Raw genomic sequence first — 17,022 nt, 5'->3', positions numbered from 1 at the left:
AGGTTTTAGAATCGTCTTAGGTTTTCACGGATCAGGGACCTGAACCATGAAGCAGGATTTGTGGTAATCAGGCAACTACAGGTTTAATTCAGAGTCTTCAGTCACCATACACCATACAGGTAACTTACGCTGAGCAGCTGACTTGATCCAGGTTAAGTTTGAGATAAGAGATCAAAAGGTATGAAGCTCCGCCCACTGACCAATCACTTCCTTCAAACCATTACATCATGTTCTTAGAGGATCTGTGGAGCTGGTGTGGATCGAGTCTCTGAGGAGGACCAGGGTCTTCAGAGACCCACACAATCTTCTGAGCTCCTCTGATGAGCTTCTGAAAGATCTAGATTCTCCTCAGAGAGCGGGTCAGCTGCTGGAGCCCAACAGAACCAAGCTGACCCGTAAAGTGCTCCCAGTACCACAGACTGCAGCTGCTTCACTTCCTGTTCACTGTGGCTGAGGTAATAATAACATTAAAAACCTGCTGTGTAAATAACAGCTGATTAAAAGCATGGGGATGAACAGTAACATGTTTCAGTGATCCATCTATTAACGCAGAGGTCTTCAACAGGGGGTCCGCGGAGGTACTGCAGGGGGGTCGCGAAATGTTTGGTTGATTAGAATTTTTTTTATGTAAAAAAGATTTATTTTCTAACCAATTTGTTTTCACAAATTGAAATGTCTTTAAATACACATTAACAGGCATCCGACACATTGAGAGGCTGATTTGACCCTCTGCCTGACGGCCTCCATCCGTCCAAGATTAGATAAGTTGTGTGCTTCCCATCAGGGTCCGACATCTCACTGATGTGGCAGTATGTGTGTCATCCAGAGATGGCTTGAGGATTCACTATCTCTTCTACATGTATGTTTAAAATTAAAACATGAATCTGTGAATTACTTTAATAGCTCAGTGTTGTATGCAAGATGTATGTTTATAAATGGCAGTGGCAGGGCCACCCTATACCTAGCACATGTTTAAATTAAAAACATGACTATATGAGCCTGTGTTATATTTTAATAGCTTAGTATTGAATGCACAATAACAGGGTAGCTATGTTTATATATGGCACTAGGCCCAGCTTAATATAAAAGACAATTTTATACAATTTATATAGTAGGGGGTCCGTGCTACATCTCTCCACCAGTTTTGGGGTCCTTGGCCTGAAAAACGTTGAAGACCCCTGTATTAACGCATCATCCATTCTTTATTCTCTATCACCTGTGAGGCTCGAGACCAGGAAGCGTTCGATAGTTACTCTTCAATCAGGAAAGAGGCAAAAAGAGAAAATCAATAAATGTAACAGTTCTGACACAGGAGAAACAGACGCAGGAAGATTCTGGAACACTCACAGACAAATGTATCCTCAGGTGAATCTAATGGAGACTGGGCAGGTAATGATGAAGAACAGGAAGGACATTCTCTGAAAACGGGAACAGGAAGGAGAACAGGAAGTACGATACACGGATTAATAAAATAAGTAAGAATAATAAAATCATAAATACATATTATTGAGCATGTTAATATGTTATATATATAGAGAGAGATAAACTTCTATCAATCTTTCAAAGAGGCATTTACAAACACAACCATTCTTAAAAACAGTTCAATAAATCAATAAATCAATCTTCCATCAGATGAATCAATCAGAAAACCCAACTGAATAATAGAGTAGATTTCTTTCAACAGAAGTCAAGATGTCACCATGAGCCCACATCTGGTTGTATAATGAAAATTAATGGATATTCTGGCTTTTACCATCCAAGTGAACAGTAACTTCACTTCAACATCTGCTGAATCATCAGTTCTTCTCCTCTTTGTCACATAGACGTGAGCTTTGTCTGTCCCAGGATCAGAACGTGTCAGAAGAGAAAGCAGCAAAGAGGAGGGAGGGGCTCCACCAAGGGAATGGACTGATGACAAACAGAAGAAGAAGAAGAAACAGCAAATCATGGGCTGATTTATCGATAATCATGAAATGACGACAATTAACCAAAACACACAAACCACTAGCGTCAGAAACAGAGACGTTCTTCAAAGCAAGTTTGAGTAATTTTTTAAGACATTGGAGATGTTCCTCAATGTAATTTGAAGGTTGAAATATAGAAGTAGCAGTAATTATGATTATCGATAAATTAGCCCATGATTGTACTTATACTGTATTAATGATACTAAGACTGTAGAAAGTAACTCTATAGTAACTAATACTTTAATACTGAGCTGATCAACAGGTGAGTTCAGGTGTCGTACTCTACTATAACTGTAGCAACTAGTACTGTAGTAATTATACTAATACTGTGGTAACTAATACTGAGGTAACTTCTAATACTGCAGTAACTAATACTGAGGTAACTTCTAATACTGCAGTAAATAATACTGTAGTATCACATACTGTCTTAACACATACTTCAGTTACAAGTATGGGTGTTGCTTACGTCAGTCCTGTAGTATTACTATAGTTATTGCAGTAAAGTATTATATTTACTACAGTACTTCAATATTATCATAGTTATTGCAATATATTATTAGTTACTTCAAAAGTGTAATAATACTAAAGTTACTGTACTCATACTATGTACGATGTACTATACTGTACGTATAGTTACTACTTGTAATAGTAGTACTATTATATATATACATATATACATTTATATATTAATAATTACTGTTATAATACTCTAGTTACTGCACTATATTTCTACAGTTATTTCAGTTGTGTAATAATTCTGTAGTCCCTGTAGTATACTATAAAGTTACTACAGTGGTGTAATAATACTATAGTTACTACAGTATACCATTACAATTAGATCAGTAGCAGTAGGTCCTGTTGTGTTAAACTGTCGACCTACTTATCGAGCTCATTAATGCTCCCATAAGCTCTTTGCTAATTCTCTCTCTCTCTCTCTCTCTCTCTCTCTCTCTCTCTCTCTCTCTCTCTCTCTCTCTCGCCTGACCAGACAGAGATAGAGAGTCCAAGTGTCAGAAGAACCAGGAGAGAGAGGTAAGGCCTCATTAGATGTGTGTGTGTTAATATTTTCAGTTTGTTGTTTAATGGGCAACAACAACAATATAAAAACAGTCTGTAGAAAACAGAAGACAACTTTTTACAGTACGTAAAATTTTGTATTTTAATCTCAAAGTGTCACTGGTGAGTGTTTGTTTTCAGGAGGACGAGGACAAAGCGGAGGACAAAGGACGATGCTGAGACGCTGCAGGCTGCTGCTGTGGCAGGTGGTTCTCCGGTTATCATATCATGTGGTTACAGGTGAGAACACCAGGTTCTTTAACGTTCTCTTCAGGTTCCTATGACGTATTCTCTTCCAGCCAATATCGTTAATCATAGAAGCACAACTTCATCCCCATATTTCACGTCTCTGTCTATGTTTGTCCTCAGCCGGTCCGTGTCAAGGCGGGTCGGACATCTTGGCATCGGTCAGAGAGAACAGTCCGCTCGGTCAGTTCATAGCCAACATCAGTATCAGCGGAGAGCAACGAGTGAACACTATCAGACTTTGTCTGAGCGGACACAGCGCAGACTGGTTCTACTTAGAGGGTCGAACCATCCGACTCAACACGTCACTCTCCAGAGTCCTGGACAGGGAGGTACACTTCTACATCACTCACCTGAACAACACGGCAAATTCCTAAAACTCAGTAGCGATAAAACCGAAGTTTTCCTTATTGGCAACAAATACCCTGTATCAAAATCAGACCATCTATCCTTCAATATTGACAAGTCTTTAGTTTCTCCCTCCCGTCAGGTTAAGAGTCTGGGTGTCATCCTTCACCCATTCTCGTCCACACCCGTTTACATCCCGCATAGTAATTCCCTTCTTTTTGGTGTCCCTCATAGATTCTCTTAGAAACTTCAATTAGTCCAGAAGTTTGCTGCTCGCATCATTTCTAGAAATTTTATGGATGTTTTTGATATATTGTTTATGTTGTTGTTTTTATTTATCTTCGGTGAAAGGGGACCTCGAGTGCTCTGAAAGGCGCCTATAAATAAAATGTATTATTATTATTATTAATACGCACCAGAACATGGCACCGGCGGTGGACTAGTGGCAGAAACTTGGACTATGGGCAGATCAGGTCTCTGGTTCGTCTCTGGTTCGACTCCACGGAGAAACAACAAAAAGACGAACCTGGATTGATCTGTCCAAAAATCCAAGAGGATTCTCCCTACCCTGTCTAGTGCCCCTGAGCAAGGCACCTTACTCCCCCACCATCTGCTCCCCAGGCGCCGTACATGGTCGCTCACTGCTCTGTGTGTCCTGCACCAGATGGGTCAAAAGCAGAGGTTACATTTCCCTACCTGCATGTCTGTGCATGTCTGTGCATGTCTGTGCATGTGTTGGGACAAATAAATGCATCTTAATCTTCATCATCTTAATCTTAAAGCATCTTAAAAAACCCACCTGAACACCACACTCACCTGGGCTGTGACTAACACCTGGAACAAACATCACTGACATGCTTCTGATTCTCAGGTTCAGGGATCGGTGCTGGCAGCAGAGCTCACCTGTTATGAAGAGGATGTCATGCAGGTAAATCAAGGGTGTTTACACCTGAGTAAGGTTCATGAGTTCACCTGAGTTACCTGAGTTCACCTGAGTTCACCTGAGTTACCTGTGTTATCAGAGTCAGTTCAGGATCCTGGTGGAGATCGTGAATGAAAACGACAACAGACCAAACTTCCTGCAGGAGACGATTGGTCCTTTCAGCATCAGTGAGGTAAAATGTGGAGGGTAACCACAGATCAAGCCACGCCCACTTTCAAGGCCCCTAATTTCTAGAGGGACAGTCTTTATGATACAAAAATCAAGTGGAGGTTGTAAAATGAAGCGTAATCCAGCTCAGCCTCATTGTCGTTAGCTGACCGCAGCAGATCTGTGTGTCAGCTGATGATCAGATGATCAATCAGGCTCCACTTTAAGTTCAGCTTCAGTTTGTCTGATATTAATTAAGGAACGAGTCATCTTCTCAGATCACTGGGCCAGGTTTATCTGTCATATGATGATGGTTGATATCAATATAAACTTTGTATAAACTGAAACAGTACAAACATTATAAATAACTAGATTATTATATCATAACATTATTCTATTATAAAGTGTGTTTTCTGTGTTCGCAGCTGACGGCTGTGAACTCTGTGATATTCACTGTAAAAGCTGTTGATGCAGACGGGGACATGATCAGTTACATCATTGATCAATCATCGGTGAGTTGTCCACATGCTTCTGTCCTCAATCGATCAGCTGGAGTCACATGACTGAACTTACCTGTCACCCGCAGCCGGACGCCGCCTTCTTCAGGATCGATCTACCAAACAGTGGCAGCATCGTGTTGGACAAACATCTGGACTTTGAGACCAGACATCACCTGGAGTTCATCATCTGGGCCCAGGTATGACTGAGGCCGCACCCAAGAACTGGGAGAACTGAACTAACCAGTCACACTTAAATAACTGGATCAATAAACGATCAATGTACTGTAACTTTCTTTGATACAGAAACTGAAACTAATCTGGAGCCAGAATCAAGTCTCAAACTTTCCACTGTGACATTGTGCAGGTGGTTCAGAGCAGCTCGAGGTGAACCATGGAGAGTTGATCGGCACAGCTGAGATTAGTTGGCCAATTAACTCTCCCTGGGGGGGGGGAATAAACAATTATTTGTTTCAATAATTGAAACAAATAACCTTTCAGAAATAAATACTTTGCTCTATTCAGTGAATACATTTTTTTCTGAACAGGAATCAAACACAGAGGATAAATTCAACTCGTCTTCTCATTTATCCGTGAACATCGAGGACGGAGACGATCAATATCCTCACTTCCTGCCGTGTGCACCTGTCACTCCAGGTGTTCCTGTCTGCATTAACCCCGCCTACACCACCAACATCACACACAGGACACAGGTAAACCCACAGGCTCAGGAGGTAGAGCGGGTTGTCCACTCACTGGTTTGTCTTTATATGGAGCTCTTGTAGTTTTGATGACCACTCAAAGGGCTTTACATCACAGTTCGCGTTCACCCATTCACACACCATTCATACAGAGCATCTGTTAGCAGCACTGTGTTGTTCTATGAGGGGCAATTCAGTGTTTAGCCTCTTGCCCAAGGAAGCAGTTAGGCATGCAGGCGGGGCAGACTGGGGATCGTACTGCCGACCTTCAGGTTGAAGGACAACCGCTCTACCCCTCAGCCACAGTTGCTCAACTAATCAGAGGCTCAGCGATTCCATCCCTGTTCCCCCCATTGCCTGGGCCAAACTGTCCTTGGGCAAAACACTAATCCCCAGATTGCCTCTAGATGAGCTGTATGAAGGTGTGTGAATGGTGAAAGTGTCACAATCTTTGAGAAAATATATATATGAAAAAATGCAGAGCATTTACCCTATATAATTAATATACAATATAGATAAAATATCTTCTGAAATTAAAGACACATAATCAAAGTTTGTGTGTGTGTGTGTGTGTTTTTGTGTTTGTGTGCGCGCGTTTGTGTGTGTGTGTGTGTGTGTTTCAGGATGTTGTTCTGGAGTTTTCTCCTGGTCCAATCAGAGCAGTGGACGGAGACAGAGGAATCAACATGTCTCTGATCTACAGCATCCTGTCAGGTCATTCACATAAAACCATCCATGTGTCTCACTGAGGGTTATGGTTACAGTCATGGTCAGTCAGCTGATCGATCAGTCAGCTGATTGACTGATTGTTAATAAACATGGACAGTTTTACAGTTTCCTTGATCTTATAAAACGTCTTTCTCACGTTCAGCGATTGATTTAGAAATTGCTGATGTTAGTGTCCAGAGCTACTACGAGAAATTTGGTGTTTTGTGTCAATTTGTTTTTATTGTTTCCACACAGTTCGTATAGGAAAGGTAAAATGACACGTGATCAGAATGCTCTCTCGAGAAATAACATACACACTGATGATATCACTTCATGAATAAGGTGGAGCCTTGCAGTCAATATTATCACTAAACATTTAGTGTTAAGTCACACAACCACACAATGAGACACACTGTGATTTAACACTTTGAATAAATGAGCTCAACAGTTGTTGTTACGTTTGTTCATTTTAAGTTGGCTTAACACCAGTCGAACACGAGGACTGCAGAGGTCACGTGACCTTCAGTTTGACCCGCAGGTGACGACCAGGGCAGGTTTGAGATCAACAACACGACAGGTGAGCTCAGGTTAACTCGAGCTGTGGACGGCCGACGACTGACACCAAACTTCACACTCAAGGTCATGGTAATAATTTTACTTCCTGTGTACGGCTTCACTCATAACCATCAGAACAGAGTCTGCGTCCCTCACCTGTCCCCCCCCCCTCGTCCAGGTGTGTCAGGTGGACGACAGGCTGAAATACAGCGTGGCATTCGTCGTGGTCAGAGTTTTGAATGAAAACACGTTCCCTCCGGTTTTTAACAGAACCACTTTTAAAGGTTTCATCATCCAGAGCTCTAGCCCCATCTCGATCGTCTCAACCTATGGGAACCAGGTGTTACAGGTCCAGGTGTCCGACCACGACTTCTCTAATGTAAGAACATGTGATCCTCTACCTGTATATTCACCTTATCTGTGTAGATTCTCAGTCATTCAGGTGATGGTATCTACAAAGTTACACAAGAGGACATGTGGAACTGGACGTTTCACCTTCTTCAGTTCGAACTGACTGATGGAGGTTTCAGGAGTTTAACCTCTGTGGGTCTTGGACTGTGTTGAGCAGAGTCAAAGTGTGAATGGCAGTTGTTACCTATAAGTCAAAGACCCACCCTGCTTTTGTGTGAGTCACACGAGCTGGTCTCATTGTCTATGGTCATTAGGGTCACATGGGTTGGGGTGGATCTCTCTGTGGGGACAACTGGGTTCAAATTTGTCTCTTAAACCACCTCCTCTGTTAAGTCACTGTTTTTGTATGCTTCTTTGACTCTTCATTCAACCATCTGTCTTCACTGGACAAAGTTCCTACATTACCATCTTCAGAAGAGTGTCCCTTGTCCTTGAGCTGTAAGGGAACTGCTGAGTCCTGGCCTGAGGAACTGGTTCTACTGTGCTGTGCCAACCAATGATGTAGTGGTTGTTTTGTTTCTGCGATGTATAGGTCTGAGCAATCCTCTTCATGTCATGTCTGGGTTAAGGCTAATGTATGCTTCTCCGAGTCCGTTAAGCGTGGACGGACCGACGGATTGGACGGACTCTTTTTAATTTATGAGCTGTTTGTGCTGAAAACAATTCACCACCAGAACAGTAGGTGGCGCAACTGAAGACGAGCTTAGAGAAGCCTACCTCATGAGGTATTTAGAAGAAGTCCACGCTTGTTTATTTACGTCCTCCCGGCTCCTCACACACAGTGAACGATGGCAACTAACAGACAAAGGCTGTTGAAGTTGAAATAAAGTGACACCTAGCGAGTCAGAATGCTTATGTGATCGTTTTTAACGCAGCGGTACCCTGGTCTTGTATCTGAACTGCGTTGCTAATTCAACAGCTTGAAGCTACATGGGGGCAGCTAGCTCCCCCCCCCCCCCAGCTTCCAAACACAGTCAGCAGGGACTCCCGATACTAACTACTACCAAGTGTTTGCTTCTAACCTGACGGTGTTTGAGAAACAGTGTCATGATGGCCGTGGAATTTAAGTCGTGACAGCGGGTTTTTGCACAGTTACCACCGCAGTTAGCATGGTGGCTAGCCCGCTAGCGCCGTTATGACAGGGCGTTATAACCGTATGTGACCCTACACACATGCCGAAAAAGGCGGTCCTATCTGTCCGTGTCCGTCAAAACGGAGAAGCATACATTGGCCTTTAGGGTTAGCCTAACCCTAAACCCTTTCATCTGGGGCCAAACGTATTCCTCTGGTCTTGTTGGTAAAATCCATTTTTGATGTAGTGTTTTGAACCAGGGGTTTGATGATGTCGTATGTTACCAAATGAATGCTGATTATGATGCTTGGTTTGAGTGAAACTCTTCTTTGTGTATCTTTGGAAGTCTATAGATTGACAAATGGCTTCTTCAGGGTAATGGTTGTGGTAAAGTTGACAATCAAAGGGTAGGTTGTCCAACTGGTGGAGACAGTTCATATTTTGTCTTTTGTAGCCACTGGTAGCATCTTGTCTCAAGTTCTGGTAGGTGGCTGTTTCTCTGAGAAGACCAGTCACTTTAGCAGGTTCAGTGCTTTGTGCATTTCAGCCGGTAGGAACCCGAACCTGCCTCTTTAACATAATGACTCTCAACACAGGTACAGACCCACAACGGTTAAGAGCCTGAAACCTCCCATTAGTTGAACTATTGGTGAAGAGTCCTTAACAAACACAAATACAAGTCCAATTGACTATATACACGTATCACCTGAATCACACCGGATGACTCATCACTGTCGTCCAATCACAGGGCCTGAATCCAAACATCCGCTACTCCCTTCATCCTCTGTCCGACCTGTACCATGTCACTCAGATGGGGATCCTGATCGCCAGGACGTACCAACTGCACGACTTCGACCGCCACATCCTACAGGTGAGTCTACCTGCGGGATACACATAGAATCAGCAGGTGACCTCTGACCTTTAACCTATTATGTTAAACTACACAACTATAGTACAGATCGATGTTAGTTACATTTTACATATGTATTCTTTCTTCAGTTGCAGATGTGGTCACAGAAATTCTAGAGAAATCTGGAAAATACACTTTATTAATCAAAAATCGAATCAATGATTTGTTAAATCATTGATTAAATGTTTCTTTGTTCAAAGCTCCGACTGATCTCAGATCAAATCAATGATTGAATGACTGAAGATTTTAACTCAAATCTTCAAAGTGTGAAACATCATATCTCACATGTTTTTTATCTGAAGCTGGTGCGGTTCCATGTTGGACGTGTGAACCGAGCTGTGAAACATGATCATGTTGTATCGTTGTTCAGGTCGTAGCCAGAGATGAAGAATCAGGAGAAGAAGTTTCAGCGTCAGTTGATATTGAAGTTCTGCAGAGAGGACAAGAAGGTGACCAATCATATAGTGACAATTACAACATGTGACAACAATATATAAAATATAACATGTTATATACATACAAAACATAATCTACCTCCTAATTCCACAAACGTCTCTCCGTCTGCATGTGGAACTCATGTCTCATGATTTAATCATTTAATCATACGTGTCATGTTTAATATAAATTTGTGTTGAGTTTGATTTGAACATGTGATTGTCTCAATATTAATAAATCGACCAGTCCTCTGTATCAGGGGGGGGGGGGGGGGGACCAGTGTGTCTTCAGTCTATGGAGGGAGTTGAACATGTCTTCTTTAAGGTCCTCAGATTAACTGCAGCAGTGGTTGTTAACCAAGTCAAACTTCAAGTCAAAATCAAGCAAATAATTTTTATAATCAGATTATTTTATTTCATCAACTTGGACACAGGAGCTGATCTTCGCTATTGCAGCATCATTAACATAATCACTTCCTGTTCAGCAGTTTGTCTTCAAAGTAATAGCACTTTGTCCCTTTTGTTGCTATCATTTTTTTTTAGAGCTGAATTACAGAGCTTTTATTTTGAAAGGCAATGAACTTGGGTCTTAAGATTGTGTCAGTTGTTATACTCTAATCATTTAAACTTATATATAAACCACATGTGAACAGTAATACAGAATATTCAGTTTCATCTGATATAAAAACTATAAAGTGCAGATAAACCAGGCAGGATGAACACAAAGTTGTCTTTCTTCACTCTGCACCACAGACTGTTTGTAAAAGCTCACAACATTACACACACACAACTTTACTATATAATATAATATAAAACGGTGAAATATCCCTCATGGTGCATTCACTGACATGAACTCTTGTCTTTAGTCCCTCATGGTGCGTTCACTGAACAGCAGATGTTTGGAGATGTGGACACTCGACTGGCAGGAGGAGTCGCAGTTTTGATCACACTGATGTTTTTATCAGCGCTTCTGTTTCTGCTGCTCCGGTCAGTGAAGAGACGACGTCTGCAGAGCGACCCTGAAGTGCACACGGCTGTCGCTCTGGAAAACATCCAAACGTGGTACAAACACAAAAAGTGACACGTTCACACACTGACGAGATGGTTGTCACTTTAAAACTGGTGCAATTCTGTAAACAGCTGTTAACATCTGCCTCTGCTGTGAACAACATGTGGACCTTTCAGCAGCTGGAGATCCACATGTTGTTTCAGGAGGAGGTGGAGACCAAAAGCTGAGATAAAACACTGATCTGTTATCAGTTAACTTGAACTTATCGATCTGTGACTGCTATTCAATATGATGACATCACCAATGTCTTCTAACTTCCCACACGTTTAGTTCGGTCTTTAATGTGATTATTTATTGTTTTCAATAAACTAAGTTTATTTTGGACAAAAGGAGACATCAGATCAACAAATAAAAAAATCGATGAGAAAATGATTATTATTAATTTACTCTCCATGTATAAAACAGAACTCGTGACACGTGTGTTCTCATGAATGGGGAAGAAATAGAAATCAACATGTCAACATGTCAACACTACTGTGGTTTCACTGTGTGAGTTCAGACACTTGTAACTGATGTTGTGTGCGTCAGTGTGAACTTCCTGCTGGTGTTCATATGTTATCGCTACTTCACTGGTTGTGTGTGAGTGTGCGTCTCATTGTGGATCAGGTGACTTCCGGTTCCCACACAGTAAACAGGAGGAGTCTCTCTCTCTCTGGTCAGGTGACTCCCGTCGGTTCTGTGGACGACTCTTCATCTTTCAGTCGTCATGGTGACTCGTCGTCAGAGACTCGCAGAGATCTTCATCATCTGTCATCATCATCATCATCATCATTTCACACTCACCCGTGTCCTGTTGTGGAGGGAGCAGCAACTCAACCATCCACAGCTGACCAATCAGAAGAGACTTCACTGGACCAACAGCCAATCAGGGACCAGGAACAATTCACTCACTAATCTGTAATCACTTTTCTAATGATGTCATTCATGTGTTTGATATATAAACAATTTCAGCCAATAAAATATGAAATGATGTCATAGAGGTGATCTCCTTCTCCATGCCCACAATGTAAACACATGACGATGTGAACACGCAGACAACAACAAAACAAACAGCCTTATATATAAATCTATGTGCTCGCCCCCATGACGTTTCAAGGTCACGTGATGAAGTCGGACAACAATTATACCCAGCATGCATCACATTAAGTCAGTGCTACACATCTCTGCATCAATTCGAATGAACCTATTAATTAAGTGACAAACTTCTTCACATTTCGAGACAAAACACAACAAAACTACACAATGTGCGCTCAAGATGAAAAGACAAATCCACAACAGTTCTCTCTCTCTCTCACAAACACACTCGTCGTAGCTAATGGTTCATTCTTATGTTTATGTAAGTAATCATTTTGTCTTTTTTCTGCCTTCGTGTTAAAATTTGTTAATAATTATTGATGTTTCCTCTAACACACGGAGCTTTTATTTTGAAGGGGGTGAACTCACACAGGAAGTGTTTGTGACACTTGACTCTGCTCTCGGCGAGGAGCTTCTCGTTTCTTCTTCTCTTCTTTTCTTTCTTTCTTTCTTTCTTCTGTTGTTTCGTTTTGTTTTCGTGTCTCAGCTTCATTTTGATGGTCTGTTTGTGACGTCACCGTGACATTTGTGACGCTCCAGAGGATCAGAGATCGGAACCAGAAAGTTTTTAACGAATCGAACCAGGTGAGTTCATCTCACACACACACACACAGACACACACACACACACACACACACACACACACACACACACACACACACACAGTTTGACTTACATTCATTGTGAAAAGTCTCACCCAAAACTTTCTCTCTAACTTTCTGTTCTCAACACAACAAACATTTACTTGAATCCAAGTTGATCTGGGATCAGTGTGACTTGAAGTGGACTGATCACATGACTGATCACATGATTTATCACATGATTGATCTTGTGACTTAGACTTACCAAAACTTTTAAAGAACAAAAACATTTTGAATAAATTTCCAAACTTTATTGATCAGTGTTTGTCTTTCCCTGTGAAGACAGTTTCACGTGTTACTGTTGCCACGGTTAGTCCATGGTTAGTGAACAGTGGTCATACATGTTGCAGGCGGCGCCATGAGCGTCCAGCCACGGAGGATCCGCCTGAAGCCGTGGCTCCTGGTGCAGGTGAACAGCGGCAGGTTCCCCGGGCTCCAGTGGATCAGCCCAGAACAACGCCTCTTCCAGATCCCCTGGAAACACGCTACACGCCACACGCCAATGTCTGAGGAAGAAAACACTGTCTTCAAGGTGTGCGTGTGTGTGTGTGTGAGTGTGAGTGCGAGTGTGTGTGTGTGTGTGAGGAAGTGTGCTAGTGTGTTTCAGTAACAGGAAACATGTTGAATCTTGAATGAGGTCACTTCCTCTTTTTTAAACGAAGCAGTCAATGTTTTCAGGAACACTGACATTTTTCACATGTTATTGTTGTTGCATGTTCAATTAAACATACATGTAAATATAAGGTGAGTAGATTAGGAGTGTTTCATCCCTGCTCTGTGACTTTCAGGCATGGGCTCTTGAGACAGGTAAATATCAGGAGGGTGTCGATGAACCGGACCCGGCCAAGTGGAAGGCCAACCTTCGCTGCGCTCTGAACAAGAGTCGAGAGTTTCAGCTGAAATACGACGGAACCAAAGAGACGCCGGTTCGTCCGTACAAGATCTACGAGGTCTGCGAGCAGCCAGCGAGCACAGGCGATGTCACAGGTGATGTCACAGGTGATGTCACAGGCGATGTCACAGGTGAGCTGGTCACTTTTCAGGTTGTTTTATTGTTGTTTACTCACTACGTCAGAGTCAATGTGTCTTTATTGTCTTGATCACAATCAAACTGGACCTTTTAAATAAATCAATATGAATCACTTCACATGGCATCTGATTGGGGTTGTTTTTTTCAGGTGGCTTTGATGATGATGATGAAGAGGTAAATAATTCAATGTGTAGAAATATAAAATACATCTGGTTCATATTTATTGATTTTGAACTCGTTCCTGTTTAATTCTCAGATGCCAAACCTGATGGACCTCACCATCAGTAAGTACCACTGCACCGTCTACATAGAAACCAGATGGTTTATGATGTCATGTGATGATGGAAAGGTATGATGTCATGTCTCGTCAGATCCCAGGATCAGTGACCCCTCCCCCTTCAATCAGTTCAGTTTATCTTCCAATGAGATGTTTGGACCTCATCATGTGATCCCGGTGCCCGTCCTACCTTTGAACTCTGACCTCCAGGGCCCGGGTCAGAACTTTGTCTCTGGACTCTCGACCAGACTCCAGGACTTGAATTCTTTGCCGCCACCCGCTGCCTCTGTAACCCCTGGACCGGACCTGATGGAGGCCAGCAGTATAGGAGGGATCCAGAACCAGCAACACTGCAAGTACGACCTGCTAAGCAGTGTCCCACGTGAGTGCAAGCTCTGACCCTTAACCTTTGACCTCCCTGTGATGATGTATAGCTGGAACAATCAGACGATTTATCATCTGTGCAATCAGGACCAGAACTTTGGACCAGATCCTGTGTCTGATCCTGTCTCACTTCAGTTTGTGGTTTTACTAATCAAGGTCTGACGGAGCAGCGGACGGTGTTGGTACATCAGCATCTAACCTGTAGCCTCCCAGTCCCTGTTCTAGAACCAGGACCAGGACTTAAAAGTTCTCAGGTCACTGCTAAAAACTAGTTCTGTTATGTGCAGTAAACATCTGGATTAAGAGGTTAACTTGTTCTAGGTCTAACGTGTCACAGGTTCTGTTGAAACCATTTCAACAGTCTCTCTCCATCTGTTTCCACAGTAACAGATCTGGACCTGAAGTTCCAGTACCGGGGTCGGATCATGGGCTCTCTGATAGTGAGCAACCCTCAGGGCTGCCGGCTATACTCTGGTCATCTAGAGCCAAGCCCGGAACAGGTTGAGCTGTTTGGACCAGTCACCCTGCAGCAGGTCCTGTTCCCAGGGCCGTCCGAGATCCAGAACCAGAAGCAGCGGTTCTACACCGAGGCCCTGCTAGATGTGATGGACAGAGGTCTGATCCTGGAGATCTGGGAACAGGACATTTACGCCATCCGCCTCTGTCAGTGTAAGGTGTTCTGGTCTGGACCGGGAACTACCGAACAGAGTCCACCCAACCCCCTGGAGCGCGAGAAAAAGATCAAAGTTTTCAGCCTGAATGACTTCCTTCAAGGTGAGGGGTCAAAGGTCATGTCAGGAAACGTTTAGTGTCAGCTCTGAGCCTCCTGTCGAAATAAATGCTCTGTTCTCAGGTCTGATCCTGTTCCAGAAAGGTGAAGCCCCAAACCCTCCACCCTTTGAGATCTACTTCTGCTTTGGGGAGGACTGGCCGGACAAGAAACCCAAAGAGAAAAAACTCATCATCGTTCAGGTCAGAGGTCGTAAGACATCAGCACCTGATCCGCCCTAAACTTAACAACCAGTTGACTATCAGAACTATAAAAGGTTCATTATGCAACTTCCTCATAAAGAACAAAAGCTGTAAATCAGATTTATTTTTTAACTTTAAAAACTGCAAACACTTTAACCTGGTTCTAATCAACCAGTATCAATATGGCTGCTCTGGTCTCTACCTGGTTCCTGTCTTCAGGTGGTTCCTGTTGTGGCTCGGATCCTGACGGAGATGTTCTCAGGAGAACTCAGCTGGTCGACCGACAGCATCCGACTGCAGATCTCAAACCCTGACGTCAAGGACCAGACGGTGGAGCAATTTAAAGAACTGCAGAAGCTCCTGCAGAGCCAACAAATCCAGGGCCCCTGGACCCCCCACGTGGCCTGATCTACACATCCAGGGCCCCTGGACACAAGGACTCTGGGGGATCGACAGTGACATCAGATTATTTTAAAGAAAGTTTCCAACTTTCATTTGTTTGAACTTACTTTTGTATTTTAAAGTCCTTGTCTACAGAGAAACAAACCCCATTTTTACAGGAAGTAAAAGTGACCGTTTCCCGTTTGAGCAGTGAAGTGACTACAAACATGTCGTTAGATCGATTAAACTGTTTGAATTTAAACTGTTAAAACATTTTGACAGTTCGTCTGTTTAACCACTTCATCTGTCTTCAGGAATTAAATAAACACGTTTTCTTTCATTTGTCACATTTTTGGATTCATTAACCAGAAAACAAATTCTGTGAACTGACTGAAGGGGGCAGCACTGAGTCTATTCACAGTAATTATCATTATAACAAACTGCTGAAAGACATCCTTTACCACAGAGATTTATTGTCCTCAGTGGATAAACCTTTAGATAAACTTCAATCCAGTGACCTCAGAAAATCAACTAACTAATATTTCATTGAAATGAAATCCGTTTTGACAACAGGAAGTGTGGTCTGGTTAGGATTAGTTGGTACTTGTTAATAGCTCATCTATGGTCTGGTTTCTGCTGGTTCAGGGTTAGTTAATAGTAGTTAAGATTCCACTGGATGTCTTCTTCACAGGCGACACTAAAGGATGGAAGTGTCACATTACCCAGAAGGCAGCGGTGACCTCACCTGTTCAGTCAAACTTTAGAGCAGGAAAATCAGACACCTGAAATCAGCTCCTGTTACATGTGCTCCAGTCACATGATCTTCTTTGAATCTGATTGGTCCTCAGGATTGAAGAATTACGTAATCAATCTGCTGCGAAAGAAATGAGCAACATAGGGTCGTAGTCGAGCTAGCTTCCGCCGTCCACTGCTGACACGTGAGGTCAGCAAATTACAAAATCAAAGTAAAAAGGAAACATCAGGATAGAAACGTGGCATCACTTCATCAAATGATCAGAATATTCTTCATATAAACTGCGTTTCCTCAACCATATGAATCCCCTGTGAGCTTCTAATCTGAATACTCACTACCGCCCCCTGTGGCACATCAGCAGATAAACACTGTCTAACCCGATGACTCCGATTTACTGATTTCATCTGAACGAAGGCCAGTTTCTGTGTTTGTGATGGAAACCGTCAGG

General features: G+C 42.6%; 2 protein-coding genes across 4 annotated transcripts; both read left to right on the top strand.

The window, feature by feature from the left end:
* The first annotated feature begins 2,893 nt into the window (after positions 1–2,893).
* cdhr5-rs (cadherin-related family member 5, related sequence) lies at positions 2,894–9,935 on the top strand. Its single transcript, XM_053415502.1, has 13 exons — positions 2,894–2,996; positions 3,162–3,260; positions 3,390–3,598; positions 4,486–4,542; positions 4,637–4,729; positions 5,130–5,216; positions 5,291–5,401; positions 5,750–5,914; positions 6,526–6,616; positions 7,149–7,255; positions 7,344–7,544; positions 9,397–9,519; positions 9,861–9,935. Exons 2-13 carry the CDS (start codon positions 3,194–3,196, stop codon positions 9,933–9,935), a joined length of 1,386 nt encoding a protein of 461 aa, XP_053271477.1. The 5' UTR covers positions 2,894–2,996; positions 3,162–3,193.
* Positions 9,936–12,492: 2,557 nt separating this feature from the next.
* On the top strand, positions 12,493–16,167 carry irf5 (interferon regulatory factor 5). 3 transcript variants are annotated; one of them, XM_053414942.1, is made up of 9 exons: positions 12,493–12,720; positions 13,127–13,308; positions 13,565–13,775; positions 13,955–13,980; positions 14,063–14,090; positions 14,178–14,465; positions 14,852–15,241; positions 15,321–15,439; positions 15,659–16,167. In XM_053414942.1, exons 2-9 carry the CDS (start codon positions 13,135–13,137, stop codon positions 15,845–15,847), a joined length of 1,425 nt encoding a protein of 474 aa, XP_053270917.1. In that variant the 5' UTR covers positions 12,493–12,720; positions 13,127–13,134; the 3' UTR covers positions 15,848–16,167. The 3 variants fall into 3 exon arrangements, with proteins under 3 accessions (XP_053270917.1, XP_053270918.1, XP_053270916.1); XM_053414943.1 differs by having other exon boundaries at positions 13,565–13,799; positions 14,063–14,155; positions 14,294–14,465; XM_053414941.1 differs by having other exon boundaries at positions 12,494–12,720; positions 13,565–13,799.
* Positions 16,168–17,022: the final 855 nt, after the last annotated feature.

The sequence above is a fragment of the Pleuronectes platessa genome, chromosome 22 (genome assembly GCF_947347685.1).
Source record: "Pleuronectes platessa chromosome 22, fPlePla1.1, whole genome shotgun sequence".
Lineage (NCBI taxonomy): Eukaryota > Metazoa > Chordata > Actinopteri > Pleuronectiformes > Pleuronectidae > Pleuronectes > Pleuronectes platessa.
The sequence above is the reverse complement of the archived record's forward strand: the minus strand, read 5'-3'. Positions and strand labels throughout refer to the sequence as shown.